General features: G+C 37.3%; 1 protein-coding gene across 1 annotated transcript in view; it reads right to left on the bottom strand.

Moving 5' to 3' along the window:
- PSME4 (proteasome activator subunit 4) overlaps window positions 1-19,666 on the bottom strand; it is a 206,483-nt gene that overhangs the window by 113,640 nt on the left and 73,177 nt on the right. Inside the window, exons 13-20 of the mRNA XM_077813889.1 lie at window positions 18,352-18,416; window positions 18,109-18,259; window positions 16,177-16,275; window positions 15,630-15,699; window positions 14,977-15,044; window positions 14,147-14,362; window positions 12,074-12,231; window positions 9,242-9,337 (exon numbers count right to left, since the gene is read on the bottom strand). Of these exons, the coding sequence (XP_077670015.1) occupies window positions 9,242-9,337; window positions 12,074-12,231; window positions 14,147-14,362; window positions 14,977-15,044; window positions 15,630-15,699; window positions 16,177-16,275; window positions 18,109-18,259; window positions 18,352-18,416 (923 nt within the window). The remainder of the gene's footprint in view (window positions 1-9,241; window positions 9,338-12,073; window positions 12,232-14,146; window positions 14,363-14,976; window positions 15,045-15,629; window positions 15,700-16,176; window positions 16,276-18,108; window positions 18,260-18,351; window positions 18,417-19,666) is intronic.

The following is a 19,666-nucleotide window of genomic DNA, read 5'->3' as shown; positions in this document are numbered from 1 at the left end:
TTACAGCCTGAAGCCACTGACTTTTATCTCAGCTAGCATAACTTCATCTGGTGGCCATTAATTTATCTACCTCCTTTTTAGACACAGCTACAGTATTCAACTCTGACATCCTGCAGTCACGCATTCTACATGGCAAAACCATGTGCATTAAGCAGCAGTTAATTTCCTTTTATTTATTTTATATTTACCTGTCAGTAATTTTTTCAAACATAATCTGCTCTTGTATGAGACAGATTGTGCAGTAATAGCGTAGGCACTTAAAATGGAGTACCCAGTGTTTTGTTTTTACTTAGGAAGGGATTTCAAACATGCCTAAGTGACTTAAATCAGGTGAAAGTCAATGGGAGCTACGTCATAGAAGGTGCCTTTCAAAATTCCATTCTTAAAATATAAGCAAAGGAGTTACCTAGTTTTAGAAAAGCAAGTTTCGGAAAGCGAGAGTATTATAAGACCTAAACCATAAAAGCCCAAGACCACTTACTAGGTGAGGCACCCTCTTCAAGCAGCAGATACCCAACTCACAAATCAACTGATGCTCCAAGCTACATGATGGCATTGGTGGACTTTTAAAAAAAACAAACAAACTGTGTAGTTGAAAGACAGGTGCTACTACAGTCATTAAAGGATAACAAGGGATAAAATAAGACAAAAACTGATGACGTAATTAGACATGAAAAAAAGACCACAGACTGAGTCTATGAAATCAGGGGAACACTTAATACACCTGAATATTACTCCTGAGTGTTAAGAGTATAGTTTAAAGTCAGTGGGGTGCTTCTATTAACTTGACATTGAGAAAAATAAAACCAGAAACAGAACTAGACAAAAAACTCACAGCAAATTAAGATTACTGAAAATGGGTCAAAACAGTTTTCTCACAGAAAACATTTCAAAATACAAAACTCATTTCTAGAAAGACATGACTTGCAATAACTATAAAAAACAGTTTTTAAAGAAACATCTTTTAAACAAGCTAGGATGTTGGTATAATAGAGAGTTTCACCCAAAAAGAAGCAAAAAGGAATTATGTGTTCATAGGGTCCATGGTAACTCATTCTCATAGGACAGCTACTGGGGAAGAGTACTCCTAAAGCAAGGGAACCAAGAATAGGAATCAATCCTAAACATTTACAATGCGAAAGGAAAGTCTTTTATCTGTCCAGCCGAATAAAATATTAATTTGAAAACCAAGACAAGTGAATTTATTAAGCCCTAAACCAATTTTTCTTTGTAAAAAAGGTTAAGCAGAACTGCTTACAAGTGTTATTTTAAAGATATCAGTCTTCTAGATAACTACTATTTTTGTACAACAGAGAATTAAAAGTTCATAGTAAGAAAAATTTCTCACATGTGAAACCTGGCAATTGTATATGAAAATAAAGGTTAATTATAACGGGCAATGCTGACCTTATTGCAAATGGCTGCTCCTTCTGTTACAGAGCCTATGACATTTTTATCTGGATGGATGATTTATAATTTTATAGTTTTATAGATGGTTTAGTTTTCCATTTTTTACCTTTATTTAATCTAAAAACTTACTTCCTTACACAATTAGACCTTATCTTTTTTGTAACACTGATGGTTAGAAATATGACATTGAATTATATTAATGAAATTTAAGAAAGCATGGCTCAAATTAATTAGCAATACAATAAGAACTTAAGAACGGCCATTCTGGGTCAGATCAATGGTCCATCTAGCCCAGTATCCTGCCTTCCGACCGTGGCCAATGCCAGGTGCTTCAGAAGGAATGAACAGAACATGTAATCATCAAGTGATCCATACCCAATAGAAAAGGTAATTGGAATGTAGAAAATAAATTTATTTGCTTAATATAGACCCAGAACAAAGGGAACACATTTGTGAAAATCACAGAGATACTAGTGTAGATAAGGGATTGAAGATACCTTCACAAGATTATAAAACTGTATTAGCAAATAGGCACAACATGAAAAGTGTGTCAACCACAAAGTAAATACCTATAATTGACCCCTAATGTATTGTAGAGAGATGTTAAAATAATACTATAACCTAGGTGTGTCCACCAGGCAAATGAGTAATTATTTCTGGTATGTTTGCTAGAGTCACACTTGAGGGTCGACATTAAATCTTAGTCAAGGTTGTTGGAGAAATTAAATGCAATTACTGCTGAAATAAAACAGACCTTCAGCAATTACTACTGAAATAAAACAGACCTTTAGACAAACTTTTCTTTGTCTCCAAACAAGCTGAACCCCTAAAATCCCCAGGTACCATAGGTCCTCATTAGAAGATATCTGATAAGAAGTAAATCAAGCAATATAAGATTCTTGGTGAAGTCTTCAAGTTTTCTGAGTTAGGTACCATCAGCCTAAGTGCCCCTTTTCTCATTTTTGCAGCGTAAAAGCCAATAGACCAAAGATAGGTTTCTAACAGTAGTATTATCATCTAATTGACAGACTTTCCTTTTGTACCTACCTAAAGTTCAGATACTACCTACAGTTCTGAACAGAGAACTATGGGTTAAATTTTATGAAATATCCAAGTTAAAATAGTTATAAAGTTTAATTGCAGTTAATGTTATTGTTTAAACATTGTATTAAAGTTGTTTAGTATTAGTAAGCTGTTACTGTGCATATACATGCTCATAAGTACAGAAGAAACATATTTTAATAATTAAGTATTAAATATTACAAATATTCATCAAGTTGTTTATTGTATTAATCTTGGTTAATGCAAAAGCGTTTGATTTGAAATGGAAGTGAATATTTTAATGTTTGGAATTGGAATGCTGATTTGATAATGAACCCTGGAAGTTGTTTTCTGTAGAACAAAATTGGGGATAAAGTTTCCAATACTTGAAGCTGGAATAAACTCACCTTGCATTAAAGTTAGCTTTAAGTAAACAAAAAATAAACTGAAGCTTCAAGATCAAGGAATTTAAGAGTATTGTACATATACACACAACAGATTACAGATTTATAACTGTTAAATGTTACAAACATTGACAGAAAAGAGAATTAGATGATTTAGAATAATTCTGCTGGCACTGTATTTTCAATTAATATCAAGAATCATGAAATTATAATAAGGATTAAAGAATCGGCTGAAAGACAAAAGCAGCCTCACTTGAAGATCAGAACATGAGCAAAGAGTTGTGTTTGTCTGGATCCAGACAGCAGCTACCCACTTCCTATAAAAGCAGTCCTGAAAGGTAACCTTCCTCTCACTGAGAGAGGAATATTTTTAACCAAGTGATACTAGTCCCAAATCCTAACCAAAACTACCTTGAGAAAGAGAAACTTTCCTGAAGATTGAAGACACCAACACACAAGCAAGCAAGCCTGTCTTATTCTACCTAAGCAAAACAATATTTGTCACTCAAATTTCATAGGTAAGCCCTGTACACCAAGGGAGGGCAGGATATTGGCTCAGGAGAACAGAAGGTACTACTTTTCTAAATGGTTAGAAAAATTGGAATTAAAACCTTTGTTCCATAAACCAGGCCACTGTGCTGATAAGGTCTAAATTCTAGAGGGAACAGACTTAATAACCCAAGCAACTTCCATAGTTCCAGATAAGGAAAGAAAAGTTGTACTAAATACAAGAAAGAAAAAATTGTATTTAATAGCGTTAAGATCAGAAAACGTTTACTAGGATGTGGTTTCTACTTAAAATTTAGGTTGATGTAACTACGGTACTCGGGGGCTGGATTTTTCCAACCTAATCCCCAGCGTAGATACAGCTGAGTTGAAAGAAGAATACTTCTGTCAACCTATCTACCATCGCTCAGGGAGGTGGTTTTCCTACAGTGATGGAAAAAACCCTTCCTTTGCGTAGACTGAGCCTGTATCGGGGGTAATGCCAGCATAGGTACTGTGCCATAGCTATGACTCTATAGTCCCCATAGTATAGACATGGCCTAGGACAGAAATATAACTGAGTCAGAGGTTCTGAGAGTTAAGTTTTTCTATGCATTACTTAATTGCTGTTTTAATAAACACTGTATTTCAACGCAGAACTTGCTCATCTTTGGTGTGTTTTAAGACCAAGTTGGCTACCACTGAGCTCTTAAAGTTGGTTAATTGCTTAGAATAACATTAATATAAAGTTCATAGTCATTTTGATGTATGTTACATACTTTTAAATTGTGACTTGCAGTGTTATATGTATGCTGTTTGGTTATATTGCTTTTTGTTTTCTTGTTAAACTGGTTTGGAATGCCAGTGAGTTATTTGCGTCATTGACCATTAATGCCCTTTTGTTTTAACACACTGATATAACTGAATATTAATATTTTTACTTTTGAAACATGTTTAATTACATAGTGTGGAACCTATGTGGTGTAACCTAAGAGTTATTGGTATCCATTTGGTCTTGTATTGTAATCTATTTTGACTACTGCATTTAGTTTTAGAAAGTTTAAGTGATTTTAAGAGTTACTATACTGAACTTTCTTCAGTTTACTACTGTTTGTGATACTGATTTTCAATCATTGTGTTAAACATTGTGCTTGTAACATTTGACTGTCAATTGTTTAAATGAATGTTTTTAATCAATTTTTCGATTTCTTTTTTTTATGTAACTATTTACCTTCTATACTGTGTAAACCATTTGCATATTCTTTACCATTTAGTTAATTTTAAAGGGTCTTTTTTTCCCCTCAATAAATAAGCCTTATTTCAAAATCACATTTCTTTGTTCATTTGGTTGGCACCTTCTAATCCAATGTGGGACCAATCTCTTTCTGGGAGAGTAGCAAATTAACGATCAGATAGCTCCATCTGCTGATTTTCTTTTCCTTGAACTAGTCCGAAGAGTAAGTTAGTTAATACTTTTATTTAATCATTCATTGTTTCTCCCAATTGTCAACTTTGATAATTTTTGGTAATTTTAATTTTAAAACTACCCAGTACTCAATATTTTCAAAACCGCCACTTTAACCTCCACACTATACTTGTTTTTTCGCACCAGCGTAGCTACATCAACTTAGTTACCTTGACGCTGAACTAGTGCAAACCTCTAAAGTAGACAAGGTATGCCAGCAAAAGAGTGGTCTGCAATAGTACATTACTCTGATTCAAACCCTAGTAAGGTGCACCACGCCAAATCACTTATTACACCAGCGTAGTACCTCTTCACTATAGGTCCGCATCAGCTCAGCCATACTGGCACAGAGAATCTCAGAGTGTAGACAAGCTCTTGAAAGCACTGTAGACAATATTTTTATTCTCTCTGTAAAATGCCATGCACAACTATGGATCTGTATTAAATATTAGGCAGCCTGGGACAGGAGCTTAAGTTTAGGATGATGGCCATGCATGTGCTCACCTAAATATGTACATTTTGTGTTGAAGGACTTCTGAACACTGTGATATTACAATAAGGAATCCACTAAGCCAGTTCGTGTATTTAAAAGCATCTTTACAAAAACTTACTCCAAAGTTTTCAAATATCAGTGCTGCAAACAAACAGTCACTGAAATTTGTATGAAGAACCTACAATATGTGGCCTGATCTTCAAAGCTAGTGAAAGGAGCTGAGAGTGCTTAGCATTGCTGGAGGGGGAGGGGGGGAAATAAATAAATAAAAAAATCAGGCCACTTCTTTTGGTCCCTCTATCTTGACACATCCAAGTTTGAAACCTGAAAATTACTTATAGCCTCCGTGACTACACGCTTTCCAGCATATTCTAACAATGTGGTCGATAATATTATGTAAAAAACAAACAATGAACTCAATGCAATTATGACAATGAACTTTTCACTGTTCTTGGCAGTTAGCCTAATGTAAGAGTCTTCCTGCACCCAATCCAGATGCAGAATTGCAAGGAGAACACGGGCCAGAAGAGACAGCATCAATACAATCTAGTGTGCAGAGCTGTAGGTTGCCTCAGCTATTCAGATCATTCTCCTCTCTAAAGGAACTAGACCCTAAAGATGTTACATCTCCAAACTCTGTTGTCTGGTTTTTGTTTTGAGTTCCTTTTTTGGTAGGACCTGTTATTCACATACAATATCCTAGTATACAAGGATGCATACAACGTAAAAAAAAACAGGCATAGAAATGAAAGCTTATTATTATTATTTATTAACTTTATGTTCATTCTGGTATACTGCAATACTCTGAGTCAGGCAGTCCTAGCTCTCCGGAGGTTAGTTTGCCTGTAGGACAGACCATTTATCTTTATTAAATCCTACTTTCGCTGCAGAAAAACTTTATTTTAGCTCTTCATGTCTTTTTCTTCTCGGAACAGAAAAAATTATTTTGACATGAAACTAAAATGATTCCTGTATTTCTATCAGTCCTCTTCCTTCCCCAGAAGCCAGAATCACATTTAGGATACTAGTGCACAGCATCAATCACTCAGCTTTTATAAAGCTATTAATTAAAGTTAAGGGGAGAATTATATGGGGTATTTAGATAAAGGAAAGGCTGGTTTTGGATGGCAGTCTTCAAGAGCTTTAAGTTAAGCCTTGAAAAGAGATGATTGAGAATTATCTTAATCATGGTTTTAAAAAGACTTGATGGGATCATACAAGGATCTAGGGATAAAATCTGTTCACATGACAAGGCAAAGGTGTCACCTGAGGTCATCAGTTAAACTAAAGGAAAAAAGATTTAGATGAAATATCAAAAGCAGTCTCTTCGTAAGGATCATCAATATGTGAAATAGGCTGCCAAAAGAGAGAGATAGCATGAAGGAATTTGAGACTTGACAGATATACAGAATAAACTAGTTACATTTACTGAGGTGTAAAATTCAGACACTGTGATGCAGAGAAATCTGTGATATTTGATTTCGGAGGCCACTGTTTTATACACACACACACAGAGTTTAAAAACTTATATATTAGTTAACAATGCACATCTGTTAAGCCAGAACAGAAAAGGCAAAGCTTCCAAAAATATTGCAAGAAACAGTAATTTAAAATTTCACTGGCAGGCCAAGCCTCATCTGATTTGAAAGAGACAAAAAAGCAAATATCTGATAAGAATAAAGTCTCCCAGCAGGAACTTACAGCTATTGCCTGTGACAGAATGCAGGGAGTTAACAGGTGAGTCTGCGCTCCGATCACTCTGACACAAATTAGCTTCCCCTCAGAGGGCTGATTAGGGCACCAAAATGTACTTAGTTAAATCAGGATAGCAGGCTGGGAGAGCTAAAGGATTAATTAGCCCCTCAGCTGAGGGCTGATAAAAAGGCAACAGGAAGGAAGTGTAAGGGAAAGAGCAGGGCTAGCTGAGCCCAGACTCAGAGAGACCTCCAGGAAAGGAGACCTCTAACCCTCATAGGTCCAGGGAGAAGCACTGAGGATACCAGGGCCATTGTGCATAATTACTGCTACACAAAACTGTAAAGGTCTTGGTGGAGGGATCTGAAATAAACAGCATGGTGTGGATATTCAACCAGTGGGACAGAGAACTGCCCTGTTACATTGGCCAACAGTACTAATTCCAAATCAGGAGAGACTAAACGATCAACTGCAATGTAAAGCCAAAAAGCAGTCTTTGTCTATTTTCTGACCAGCCAGTGTTGGCCGCAACTCACTAAGGAGTCTACTGAGGATCTTACCACCTAATAAAAGAAACTTCCACTTTGACGGTGAATCAAATTAAAGCTTCAACTCTAGAAAACACAGCAGGGCCTAGGGATTGGGTGGAAGAGATAGTGAACAACTGCTCAACTGAATTTATTTTTTATAAATTTATGTGACCACAGATAAAGAAGTTCCACTCCTGTGGCTATTTGACATCTTGTGGACTAGACTGTGCCTAGTTGTATCCTAGTGCGTAATAGTGGGGGAACCATTTAATGGGTTTTTCTTCCTCTTTCGTGACCCTGTGCAAAAGGCAGCCTCAAACTCAGTCTCTGCACTCCTGGCAAGTGTCTAGTACTGAAGCACCCCAAGGAGGGAAGGCAGCAACAGGGTGTGGTGGGAGCCACGGCCCCACTATCCTCCCACACTGGCCAATAGAATAGCACCAGGACAATTCCACACCTTCCCAAAGGGTTCTGTAGCTCCCACTCTGGCATGGACTCCCACTCCCAGAGGCTGCTGTTTGCGTGAAGCACCTCAGTGCTCACTTTGCAGCCCAGCGCAAGCTCCAGGTATAAAAGCCAGAATAGAGCCCTACATGTTGTAAAGAGTTCTTCAGCCTCTTGTGATAATAGAAGGAACACATTTTAACTCATAGTTATATTTAAATTTCCATATTTCAACATTTTTTAAAAGAGGAAATGATCCCAACCATAGCACAATGAACAGATTTTAAGCCTGAACTACTAGCATGCAACAGGAATAAATTCCTTTACTTTCACAATGATAATTTACTGTAGTAGAGAATATATATTTTCTGAAGTCCACAGTATACAGGTAGCCAGGTTCACTTCTGGTCTTACATATTTGCATGGGTATTCAGAAACCTAATCGGAATGGAACTAATCTGCTCTTTTAATGTAACAAAAGACCTCAAAATTCAATTTCTGACCTTTTCTAAAGTTAATATCCCATTATAAAGACCAGGGGAAGCTCAGAGCCCTGATGGCTTTATTCTTTCGGGTTGTCTGGTAAGAATCTGAACAAGACAGCAGTACACTGGTTTATATTGTACGTGTTCTCTTTGTGATGAGGCAAGATACAAATATTTTAAATGAAAGTCTGCATACTGAACAATTAAGTAATTTTGACACAAGGGAAACAGCTTGTTTGATCCAGTGTATGTGTGCATGGGACGGCGGGGGTGGGGGGGTTGGGGGTGGGGAAAGAGTCACAACCTCAGAGCCAGCAGATCTGTTCTCTATTCCTGACTCTACCACTGTCTCACTATATAATTTTGAACAAGTTACTTAACCTCTCTGTGCTTCAGTTTCCTCATACGTATAATGGTGACAATGATACAATGCTGACTACCTACCTTCGTAAAGCATATTAACATCTATGCATGAAAAAGCATATTAACATCTATGCATGAAAAGTGTACATGTTAAGTATTATTTCACATCTTAAATATCTAAGTATTTCTATAACCACAAACCTGAAACCAGGCATTTTCCTTAGTGCCATTAGATAAGTTTGGTTTTCAAAGAACTGACACACACACACACAAATCTGTCTTAGAATTCACTGTGCAATAATAAAAAGAAGAATAGGAGTACTAAATTAAATATTATAATGTTTAAAAGTATAGTACTAAAAATATATTACTAACAATATTTTAATACCTTATTCATAAACTACATATAAACAGAGCTTACTTACAGGTGAGCTATCCTCTCTCCTTTCAGAGGAGGTAGAATGTTCCCCGAACCAATTAGGCAGTTGTGCACTATAGTGAGACACTGCTGTACATCATCTCTGGAAGTCAAAAAAGTTAACATTTAAGTCAAAAATTTCAATGATAGAAAATAAGTGAAGATTATTTATTTTCTTTTTATCAATTTTTTTTAATAAAGATGTTTTTTCTTGGGTAATCTTAGCAGCTTCTTCCCACTAGAGGTGCTCTGCAGGCAAGTCAAGCATTTCTGATCCTCTAATTCATTAATCTTGAAGACCATTTCATAAAATCCTTTCATGAAGCACCTCCTTTCACAAAGCTCTAACCCTCAACAGTTTAGTTTTCTGAATTATTTATTTTGCACACCATCCTGAAATAGTGAAATAGGAAAATCATCTGCAGCACGAGATGAAGAGTCTAATTCAATGCACAGATAACACTAATTTTTCCAAACCCCACAGATTATCTGAAAATTTTTATTTTCTTCATTACATAAAATGTTCTAGTGTGAAGCGGATCATTTTCCCAGGAAGATTTTTTTTTTAACAGTGTTAATGTTTTGCTATCTCTGTGCTACTGTAGATTTTGAAGAGCAAAATAACTTTTTCCTAACTATTGGTAATGAGTGGCCTCCTAAAATCAAAACTTAGACCGCTTCCATCATATAGGGGGGACCTGTGTATTATATTGAAAATTTACATTAGTTACAAAGTTAGTCCTCTGTCCTTTTATTAAAAAGGCTTGTGATGAGCAGAGTTTATACATTTTAAAATAATTCCTGGCACTGTTTTTTGAATTCCTAACTAATTTTTTGGGGAAAGTGCTCCTTGATTACAAAATCCTTAGCTATTATGCATTAGATGTGAAGAATCCTTAATATTTTTAAACACTGATGTCTACATTTGAATTTTTCATTCATCTTCACCTGTATGACTTCATTATAAAGTGACTGGAAATATTTATATTAAGGAAATTTACTCCTGACTGATTTTTGTATATGGCTTAAGCATAAACTGCTAAGTATGTGCTTTTATTTCCAGGACTAATATCCACAAAAATGTTGATTTCTAGTTCTCAGATAATGGAGTCAAACTATTGGAGTTGGCAACTTCTGGAGAAAAAAGAACTCAAGCACTAACAAATTTCAAACATCTCTGTACTTGGGTACACAGCACTCATCTAGGATTCATCCCTAACCCTTATCTACCAGCCAACCGCAATACCACTAATGGCCTGTATTAGGTCTCTTGACCTGTTTTCCTCTCATTTTCTAGTTCAAGCTCTTGAATTTATTTCCCTGCTACTGCTTTTCCCCCCCCCCCATATTTATTTTTTTAATATTGTGAGAAAGCCTATATACCCTGACCAAGACAGAGATCTCATCATGCTACACACTATATAAACAGATTCAGAGACGGTCCCTGCCCTGAAAAGCTTAAATATAAATAGAAAAGACAGACACAGGGCAAGAAAAAAGGATATATAACCAGAGAAATGGGTTGTAAATTCCACTCTGGTTGGCTCCTTTTTAAAATATATTTTTGGCTGGATTTCTGTAGAGAGATGATTGACAGGAGCAGGTAAGAGGTTGTCATGGATATATGAAAATGTGGGAACCTGCTCACCGGGACACAGAGAGCTGGAGGGGCCCCACATGTCTGTCTTCATGAAGGACACCACTAAAAACTTAGTGCTTACCTTGATCAGATAATACTACTTATGAGTTATAAAACAACAGGTCCATGTACTTTAGTCTTTTAGGAAGAAGGTTAAATTGATGCAAAGACCTCTATATTCAAGGACTTTTACATTCTGATGTTTCTGATTATAGTTCAAAAGAATCTGTCACATATTTAAAGAAAGGGGCATCCACCAAAATGCCCAGAGTTTTCAGATGGAGGTTCCGGGGGTCACAAACAGGGGTTCATAAGGGCTAGTGGGGGAGGACAGACTGGAGCAAGGACTGAATGGGAGTGGAGGTCCAGGGACGGAGCGGCAGGGTGGAGACAACATGGGAGGGGGAGGGTGTGCAGGGCCACATGGGGGAAGGCAAGGGGCCTAGTGGGGGCACAGAGATACATGGGGATGGGGGAAGGGGGCTGGCTGAGGGGGTGCAGGACCACATTGGGATGGGGAGTGGGTGTCTGAGTGGGGGTGGAGGGACACACAGGGACTAGGAGTGCAAGGACACATGGAAACAGGGGTAGATATAGCTGACTGAATGGGAAAGGCTAAGGGTCAGCCAGGGTCTGCATGGGGGAAGCTCTCTAACAATCCTTCTTCCTCCCCAAACCTGTTCCATTCTTCTCCCACCCATACCTAACAGCCCTCCAGGTTCACTCCCAGGCTCCTTCCCCCTCCCTCAGCTCCTCCATTACCCCTGACTCCCACAAGTCTTTGCACTGCTTCTGAGAGATGCAGGAAATACAGTTCTGTATTGTAGTTTAAATGAATTACTCAAAGTTCTGTATTAATATGCCTAGTAAGGAATCTAGTTGTCAAAAAACTTTCCTGAATCTTTTTTGGTGTCTATACTATTACAGACATACTTGCTGACAGGTATTTTGAAATATACTTGAATAATTATAATTATTGAATTATAATTGAAACTGGTATGATTATATTGTGTTATTTTGACAAATAAAATATGCAGAATTTTAAAATAGTGTGTGCAGAATTTTTAATTTTTTGGTGCAGAATTTCCCCAGGAGTAGCCTATGCAATAGATGCTAGCCTATGATCATAAGCAATGCAAAGTGCAGCTGCTAATGTATATGGCTAGAGTCACCTAGTGTATCCCACATGATACTACTGACCTGGACATTTCTTGTTTTCCATTTGCATAATGCTCTAGCTTGGTGAGCTCTGGCTGAAGAAAAGAATCCAGTAAGTAATAGGCAAAGGTTATTTCCTTAGATGAAGGAACATGCCACTGGATATTCAGGTTCCACAAGTCACCTGGTTTACCCCAGTCCTATAAGAACAAAAACAAAACGACATTTCCCCTTAGTAAAATGTGAAGCAAACATTAATTAAAAAGTTAACAGATATGAAGAACATCACTTTCAAATATAAGACTACCCATAAGTAAAAATAACTGTAAGTTCAAGGAGCTAAATTTATACTTAAATCTAGTTGGCTATCCAAGAACAATATGAAACTTGCAACAAATAGCTAGAATATAAAAGATATACTTTCAATGAATAACTCGCTGACAATTTTGATGTTCTCACTGAAGTAGATTCTTACCATTTGACACAATCCTTCTCTTATAGGTCTCAGATATACAAAATACCCCAAATTCTAACTCTGACTTTTGATCTTTCCATCAGAGGTCACCAAAAGGTTAGCCTATTTTATCAGTTTTCAATCACTCGCTCTTTTAAAACAATCCTGAAATTTGGTATACTCATTCATTATAAAAAACAAATTTGAAGTTTGACATTCCCATTCCAGGTCATCAAAATTCAGTCTAATAATTTACAAAGCTTATTTGAACTCCCCTGTGATGCAGTAATGTGTCCAGTTTGGAGAAATGAAGGTAATCTGAGGTCACCCATTCTAATTACCCAGATTTTGCCAAGAAAGTTATCAAATGCAAGTAAGTTATAGTCATGTTAACATAAAAGAAGGACTGCTGCCAGCTAGTGTGCATTGAGAGAGATTTTGTAGAACCCAAGAGCCCCAGTCATGGATTAGGTCCCCACTGTGGCAGGCACTGTATAAACACAGTCCCTGACAACCTAAAACTTAAGTTATCTACCTACAGAAGAGATGCACAACAGACAATGACAGCACAGATTCCTCATATTCAGCTCAATATTTTTCTGGAGAAACCACTGTTAGGAACAAGAGGTTATTTCAGGATCTATGCTCATTCAGTGTCTGACCTCTTGACCAAGACATTCTAACACGGGTCCCAAATACAATGTGGACATGTCCACGGGGAAATCCCATCTTATTTCACATAAGAACAAATAGCCATCATATTGTAATTACTTTTAGGTCAGAACCGGTATGTATGTTTAATAGAGAAACCAGTGTCAGATGAAATCAAAATAAAAACCCTCAAAAGGCTCAGGAATTTGTTACTCCAATTTAAAAATATTTGTTTAATATTTCTCTGTTCTGATCCTTTTATAAAATGGTCTTGCTTCCCAACCACTTTCTAATGGTATAAATGATTAAACAAAGAGCAAGGCAGTGGAAAATCAGGTTCTTAAAAAAACCACATGTTCATATTTACTTATTTTGCATACTTTTCCCACTGTTCATGAAATCATACGTCCCCACATGTGGGGAAGAGGAACTAGGAAGGGCTATAAGTCTGACTCATCAGATATGGAGGTGAGGTAATGATGCTTTGGGAGACCTTATCAAAGATGTTAATATTTTCTAGGTCTAGACTTTTTATGTAAAAAAAAAAAAAAAAAAAAAAGGAGGGTCGGTGAAGTGTTGAGGAACCCAAAACTTTGCTGCTCAACTTTAAAGCTAACAGCAATTTACCTGCATCTCATGATTGTCAGGTCTCAAGTCAGCTCATCATAAATTGCTACATTTAGGCATAATACAAAACTATAATCATCATAAATTTGCTTTACACTATTTAAATATAGTAGTGTGAACATCAGCAATACTAAGTGTGCTCCATGTCATTAAGCTATTCAACATAATATTTAGCATTAATCTTTTCAGCTACTAGTGTACATTTATTTCAGTTAATATAGTTACTAATTTGCAATGCAGGTTTCAAAGTTTAAAGCATCTTTCAATTACACTTTCCATATTCACTGTATTGATAAATCTTGAAATACAAACAAATAAAATAGAGTAGCATTTTTAAAAAAGGTTGTCAAATCATCTAATCCTAAATAAATGAAAATCCTTGCCTTGATAGGAAAGTATTCAGAAAGAGGCTTGTCAAAGCCACCTGGCACACTGCAGTATTCTGTGGGGTAGATAAGTGTAGTAGAACGAAGAAGATGGTGCAGTAGGTTACAAGACAGAATGTAACCCTGCTTACAGGTTAAATGTAGGGTTCGCTGCAGAATCTTCACAAGCTGCTCCCTGTATGGCAGCAACTTCTTTCCATCCACTCGAGTGATCTAATAAAAGGTAGAAACATTCAGAAGTAAACATAACCAATGAAGTTCAAGAGCTGTAGCACAGGATAATAAAGATCAACACAAGTCCACAGTACCTGGTATAAAACTAACTCTTAAAGTGGTGCTCCATTAAATTTGTATAGAAACATCCAATTCTGCTGCTACATGAAACAATATCAACTTGACTAATGCAACAGCAACTCCTGACTCTATGGCCTCGCCAAGTCCCAGTGCTGTCCAACCTCCATCATGCGCAAGATTTCTGCCTTCACAAGTGAATCTTTTCAAGTTTCATTTTAAAATATAGATCTTCTCTTGCATAGTTTCATCCCTTGTCCTTTATTGGTACCGGAAACAAATGCTTTAAATTTATTTCCCATATAACTAAAACATTCATTTTCTGTAATGTATATCATATATTACCCACTCTTGCTTAATTCTGCAGTCTTTAGGAAAAAGACTATATGAAATACTACATATAAACTTTAAGTATAATAGTGCAATAGCAAAAATGAACTGCTTCTTTCCGCCCAATGGCACTAAAGTTGAGCCAACGATGGAACAGACATGCAAAGAGACAACCAAAATTTAACTTTTAACATTCTTTGCAGTACCTCTGACAAAAGCTGAAGGTTCCAGAGTAGCTCCTTATCTAGCTCTTCATCATGCAAGACATCATCATCTAAACAGCAAAAGTATGAAGCGCTACTGTTGTTATATGGATGTTAAATGTTTATATCTGAAGGTTTTCCAATTTCAGAAGTTAAACCCACTTGAGTATTACAAATCAGCTCAGCCATTCACACCCAGAGTATTACATTTATGGATGTTTAACCACCCCCAACCTTCAAATTCATATTTAATTCCCACCCACCAGATGCCAGTGCAGTCAGTGTGTTCGTCAAGAAGTAAATGCATTTATTTAATACTAATTCAGGAATCAGAGAGTCAAATCTATTCTTATAAGTGCTTTTATTAAACATGGCAGATGAAAAGTTTGTTAATATTTATCTCTTGAAATGACTTTTGGAAACCACATTTCTTTAGAATTTGTTTACAAACAATCTTTCTACACACATCCTAATAAAAGCACTCTCTTCTCACTTATTCTTTCCCCATCAGTCAGATGACTTTAATTTATAAAAGAAAAAAGAATATTCTCCAAAGAGTAGATGATGATTTTAAAACACCGATTCTATGTTTTAGATCAGCAAAACTCAATCCTGTATGAAGCTAGTGGAATACATTTGAAATCTTCTGAACTTACTTATGGTAAGATGAGTTATAACACTGCAGCAGTGGGGCACAAAGAGCTTCAGAGATTCCTCAGGGCAGCACTGAAAACATGATCATAAATAATCAATTTAAACAAGGAGATCTTATGGTGATAAACAAGAAGAATAATTAGCATCATCTCACAACATTATTTACAACAGAAAAGTAAAGAAATAAGAACAGGACCTTACTTAGTTTGGCTGTTATTCAACCTAAAACTTTTTGATGGTTGGAGTTTGATTCCACACTTTTAATTCTCAGCAAGCACAATGGTATATTTAAAGTGTAACACAAACTGCATCTCAAACTTGCAGTCCTATGGATTTTAAACTATACTCACAAACTATTTAACCTGTTACATTTTCATCCCATTACAACTATCAGATTTTAAGCAGGATAATTATAGATAGATTGTAAGAAAAACCTAAATTTCCAAACACATTTAAAGTTTTCCACAATAGTAATGCAGGTTCAGTAAGTAGTAATAGTCTTGTATGTAAATTAAACTCCCAGTGAAATAAGAGTTCTCTTTTTCTCACTTTTACTGCAGCCCGGCACATGTCAGCAACCATCCGACCAGCAACTCTTGTCTCAAATATATTTGAAACAGCAAAGTTAAAAACTTTTTCCAAAGCAACCTAAGTGGAATACAGAACAGAAAAAAATATTATCTCATCAACCATCTTTTGAACAGAGCAATGTACTGCAGTACTGCACCTATGAATAGAGGTGATGCATGTGTGCGGCAAATCATGTCCTCATTGTTATTCTGTAAAATGTTACTGTCAAAAGCGCATGTCAAATAAAAGCAGAAGAAACATGGACCTGGAAAGTCAGAAATAGATATTCTGCAGAATCATTTTAAATACTCAGAATGCTTGAAAGTTTAGTATGGAGAGATCACCCATTCAATTAGCTTTAGTTATAGATGTTGTGTACTGTATTGGGGGGTGGGGGGGGGAGGGGAGAAGGGGAAAGACAGCAACTTATTGTGCGAGAGAAAATCCTGCATAGTTCCTTGCTTGTATGGCATGGCTGGTTTGTTACAGGAAGCTTCTGCAGACTATGTCAAGTTCAGTGCATTGGAAGATAAGGATGTTACAATATGTTTGGAACAAAGAGCTTCACAGTCTGAGAACTTTTTCCCCCATGCATCCGACGAAGTGAGCTGTAGCTCACGAAAACTTATACTCAGATAAATTTGTTAGTCTCTAAGGCGCCACAAGTCCTCCTTTTCTTTTTTTCATGGGTCCCCCATGGGAATGAAGGCAGCTAGAGGAAATCAAAGACCTATTGCTGGTTAGCAGGGGAAGTCTATATCCAATATCCACTTCAGCTTTAGGATACTTCCAAAAAGACACACACAAAAAAGAAGAGGCTTTCATCAAGTAAGCCACAGAACTCTTCAGAGAAGTATCCCACTCCCTCTGTGGTAGGCTCTCACCTCTCTCCCTCCTCACAACTGAGTGGCCCAAAACACACATTTTCCTGCCGCCATATTGGGTGAAAAGAGCCAGATCCTGGCAATGGTGCTGGACCAGTTCTGGATCAGCTGCTTTCCCTGCCTCCACTTTGGCTTTTCAGAAGGTTTGCAAACTGGAGGTTTAGTTCCTATCCCCACATACAAGCATCTTTACTTTTCCTCACATCCTACAAAGCTAGACCCATAGAAGGGGGAGAGCCTTAAATATTTTGTTAAGTGACATTTAAAAGAAAAGAGCTTAATTCTGTCACCCATCTGTAGGACAAGTTAGATAAAATGCAGTGCAGCCTGCAGGTGACTACTTACTATCCAAATAATGAAACAATTAACCCACTCAACTGGAAGATATACAGATTAATACTTTATAACAGCAACAACACTTAGGAGGTTTATATTAAACCAAAAGAAGCCATACACACTACTATATTTCATGAACGCTTGATGAAGCAGCTTAATTTTTGCATGCTAAGTGTCCAAACACACATGAACTGTAATTTAAATATCACAAGGCCAGAGTTTTTACTGTAAGATTCAGGGAAGACTTTGCTTATAACACTGGTGGGCAGAGAAGCCACAGTAATAGCGATTTCAAACCTCTGGGGGAGAGAAGGCGGTATCTGGGACTTCAGTAGTCACCACTAGCAGATGAAGGGGGAACCTTGCTAAACCAAATTGACCTCTACTACTGTTTTACATTATCTGTTAGAGTATTAAGTGTAGAGCATACACTTTAGAGTAAGTTTTGGCTAGGACTTTTGTACTGGAGCACATCATTGTATTATTTGACAAAGCAGACATCATGAAGCATTTAGCTCTTCTTTTCCAGGTTCTCATCAGAAGTCCAAATGTGCAGCCATCATCAAGAGAGAAGACTCATCAAACGTACAAGCGCTTTGCTATCATAGAAAGAACAAAATCCTCCTTGTACAAAACTGAAAATGAACCAAAGGTAAACATTTTCTTTTTTCAGTACAAAAGTTCCACATACCTTAAATATCTCTTTTGAACACTGAGTGAGGATTGTACTGAAAGTGGAAGAAAGACCTAATTCCACTAAACTCTCTAGATGAGTCATCTTCTCAGTCTCAGTCTCCTCTCTAGTTTGTTCTAGTGTGCTGCTTTCTATGAGTCCAAAACATCTACACAATTGGAACAAATCAAGATTTAGTGAACGAATAAAAAAGAATCTTACTTTGAAGATTTTCATGCTGAAGTTAGTATATACACTTACCTGTCCATAAACTGCAGAACAAAATCTTCAAATTCAGCAGTAGCAGAGCACAATTCTCTCTCCACCTACAGTGTTCCAATGTAAAGAAGAAAGACTCTGAACATTTAACTTTCCTACTTAAATATATATTTATATTCCCTAACTTACTACCTTTTAAAAAATACTTTCTAAGTAAGGTTAGCACTTGGATCGACAGACTGGAGAACTTAGTATTGCAGTCCGTTTTATCTACAGTCCAAGAAGGGAGCCACAATCCAATCTTCTTTATACTGTCCTACCAGCAAGCCTGGCCCTGCAATCTGGTGGTTTAACCTCTGAGGGTGAAAGTAGTTTTGTCTCCACGGCCATTAAATCCTTGGCCCCACAGCTATCGCCAACAAGGATGTCAATTAGTGCTAATTGTGATGGTAGATTTTTTCATGCTATCTGTAGACTAGGAACTCTGGGTGCAAACTCTTGCTATATTTTCGTGAGTGCTGTGATTTTGTGGTATTAACATTGAATGAGAATGAGAAGTCTCCAGCAGCTCAGAATTTCTGCCTGAGCTGTAACTGATGGTACAGTTCTGAACACAGCCATAAAGGGCCACTGCTCAGAGACTAAACTGCAAGTATTGGACCGCAGCTGCCACCAGCAGGGACCACTGCTCTATTTGTAGAATCCATCTGTTCCCCAGCTTAAACAGTTTGTGTCAACCATGGGAACAACAGACTGTGGGGCAAGCAAAGAAGCGGGGGAGGAGAGGCAGAGGGTGGCACGGAGGGAGGAGCTGCCTCCGTGGGCCGCTCCTACCCAATCTTCTCCTCTGTTCAACACTAAGTGGAGAGAGGAAGGGACACAGAATCAAAGGTGAGTGGGAAGTGGGGGAGCACAGTAGAGAAAACTGTTTCCAAGCATGGGTGCTGGATGGAGGCAGTGTTTAGGGGACACAGATGGAGCAAGAAGGACAGTGCCCAAAGGGAGGGAGGGGGTAGCAGAGGATAGAGCAAAGAGTTGAGATCAAAGCCTGGGGAAGGGATGGTTTTGGATAAGGGCCCCACCTACCCACTAGCAATGAATGGGAAAAGGTCCCCCAGTTTGTGTGGTGCATTTTAGGATGACTTCAATGAAATGACCATGCACAAAAAGGGTGATTTCCCCTAAGAGTTCAAAACTGACAAAAAAGCAGCAAAGCACTTGCTTGCTTCTTTTTTCTTTTTTTTTTATTTTTTATTATTAAGAAAATCATTTCCATTTTTGGATTTGTGAAGGTGGCAATCGTGGAAACTCAATGTTCAACCTCCTTTCCAAGAGGCTACCAAACAGCTAAATTATT

Source organism: Eretmochelys imbricata, chromosome 3 (genome assembly GCF_965152235.1).
Source record: "Eretmochelys imbricata isolate rEreImb1 chromosome 3, rEreImb1.hap1, whole genome shotgun sequence".
Taxonomy (NCBI): Eukaryota; Metazoa; Chordata; order Testudines; family Cheloniidae; genus Eretmochelys; species Eretmochelys imbricata.
This window is presented reverse-complemented; position numbering and strand designations above follow the sequence as displayed.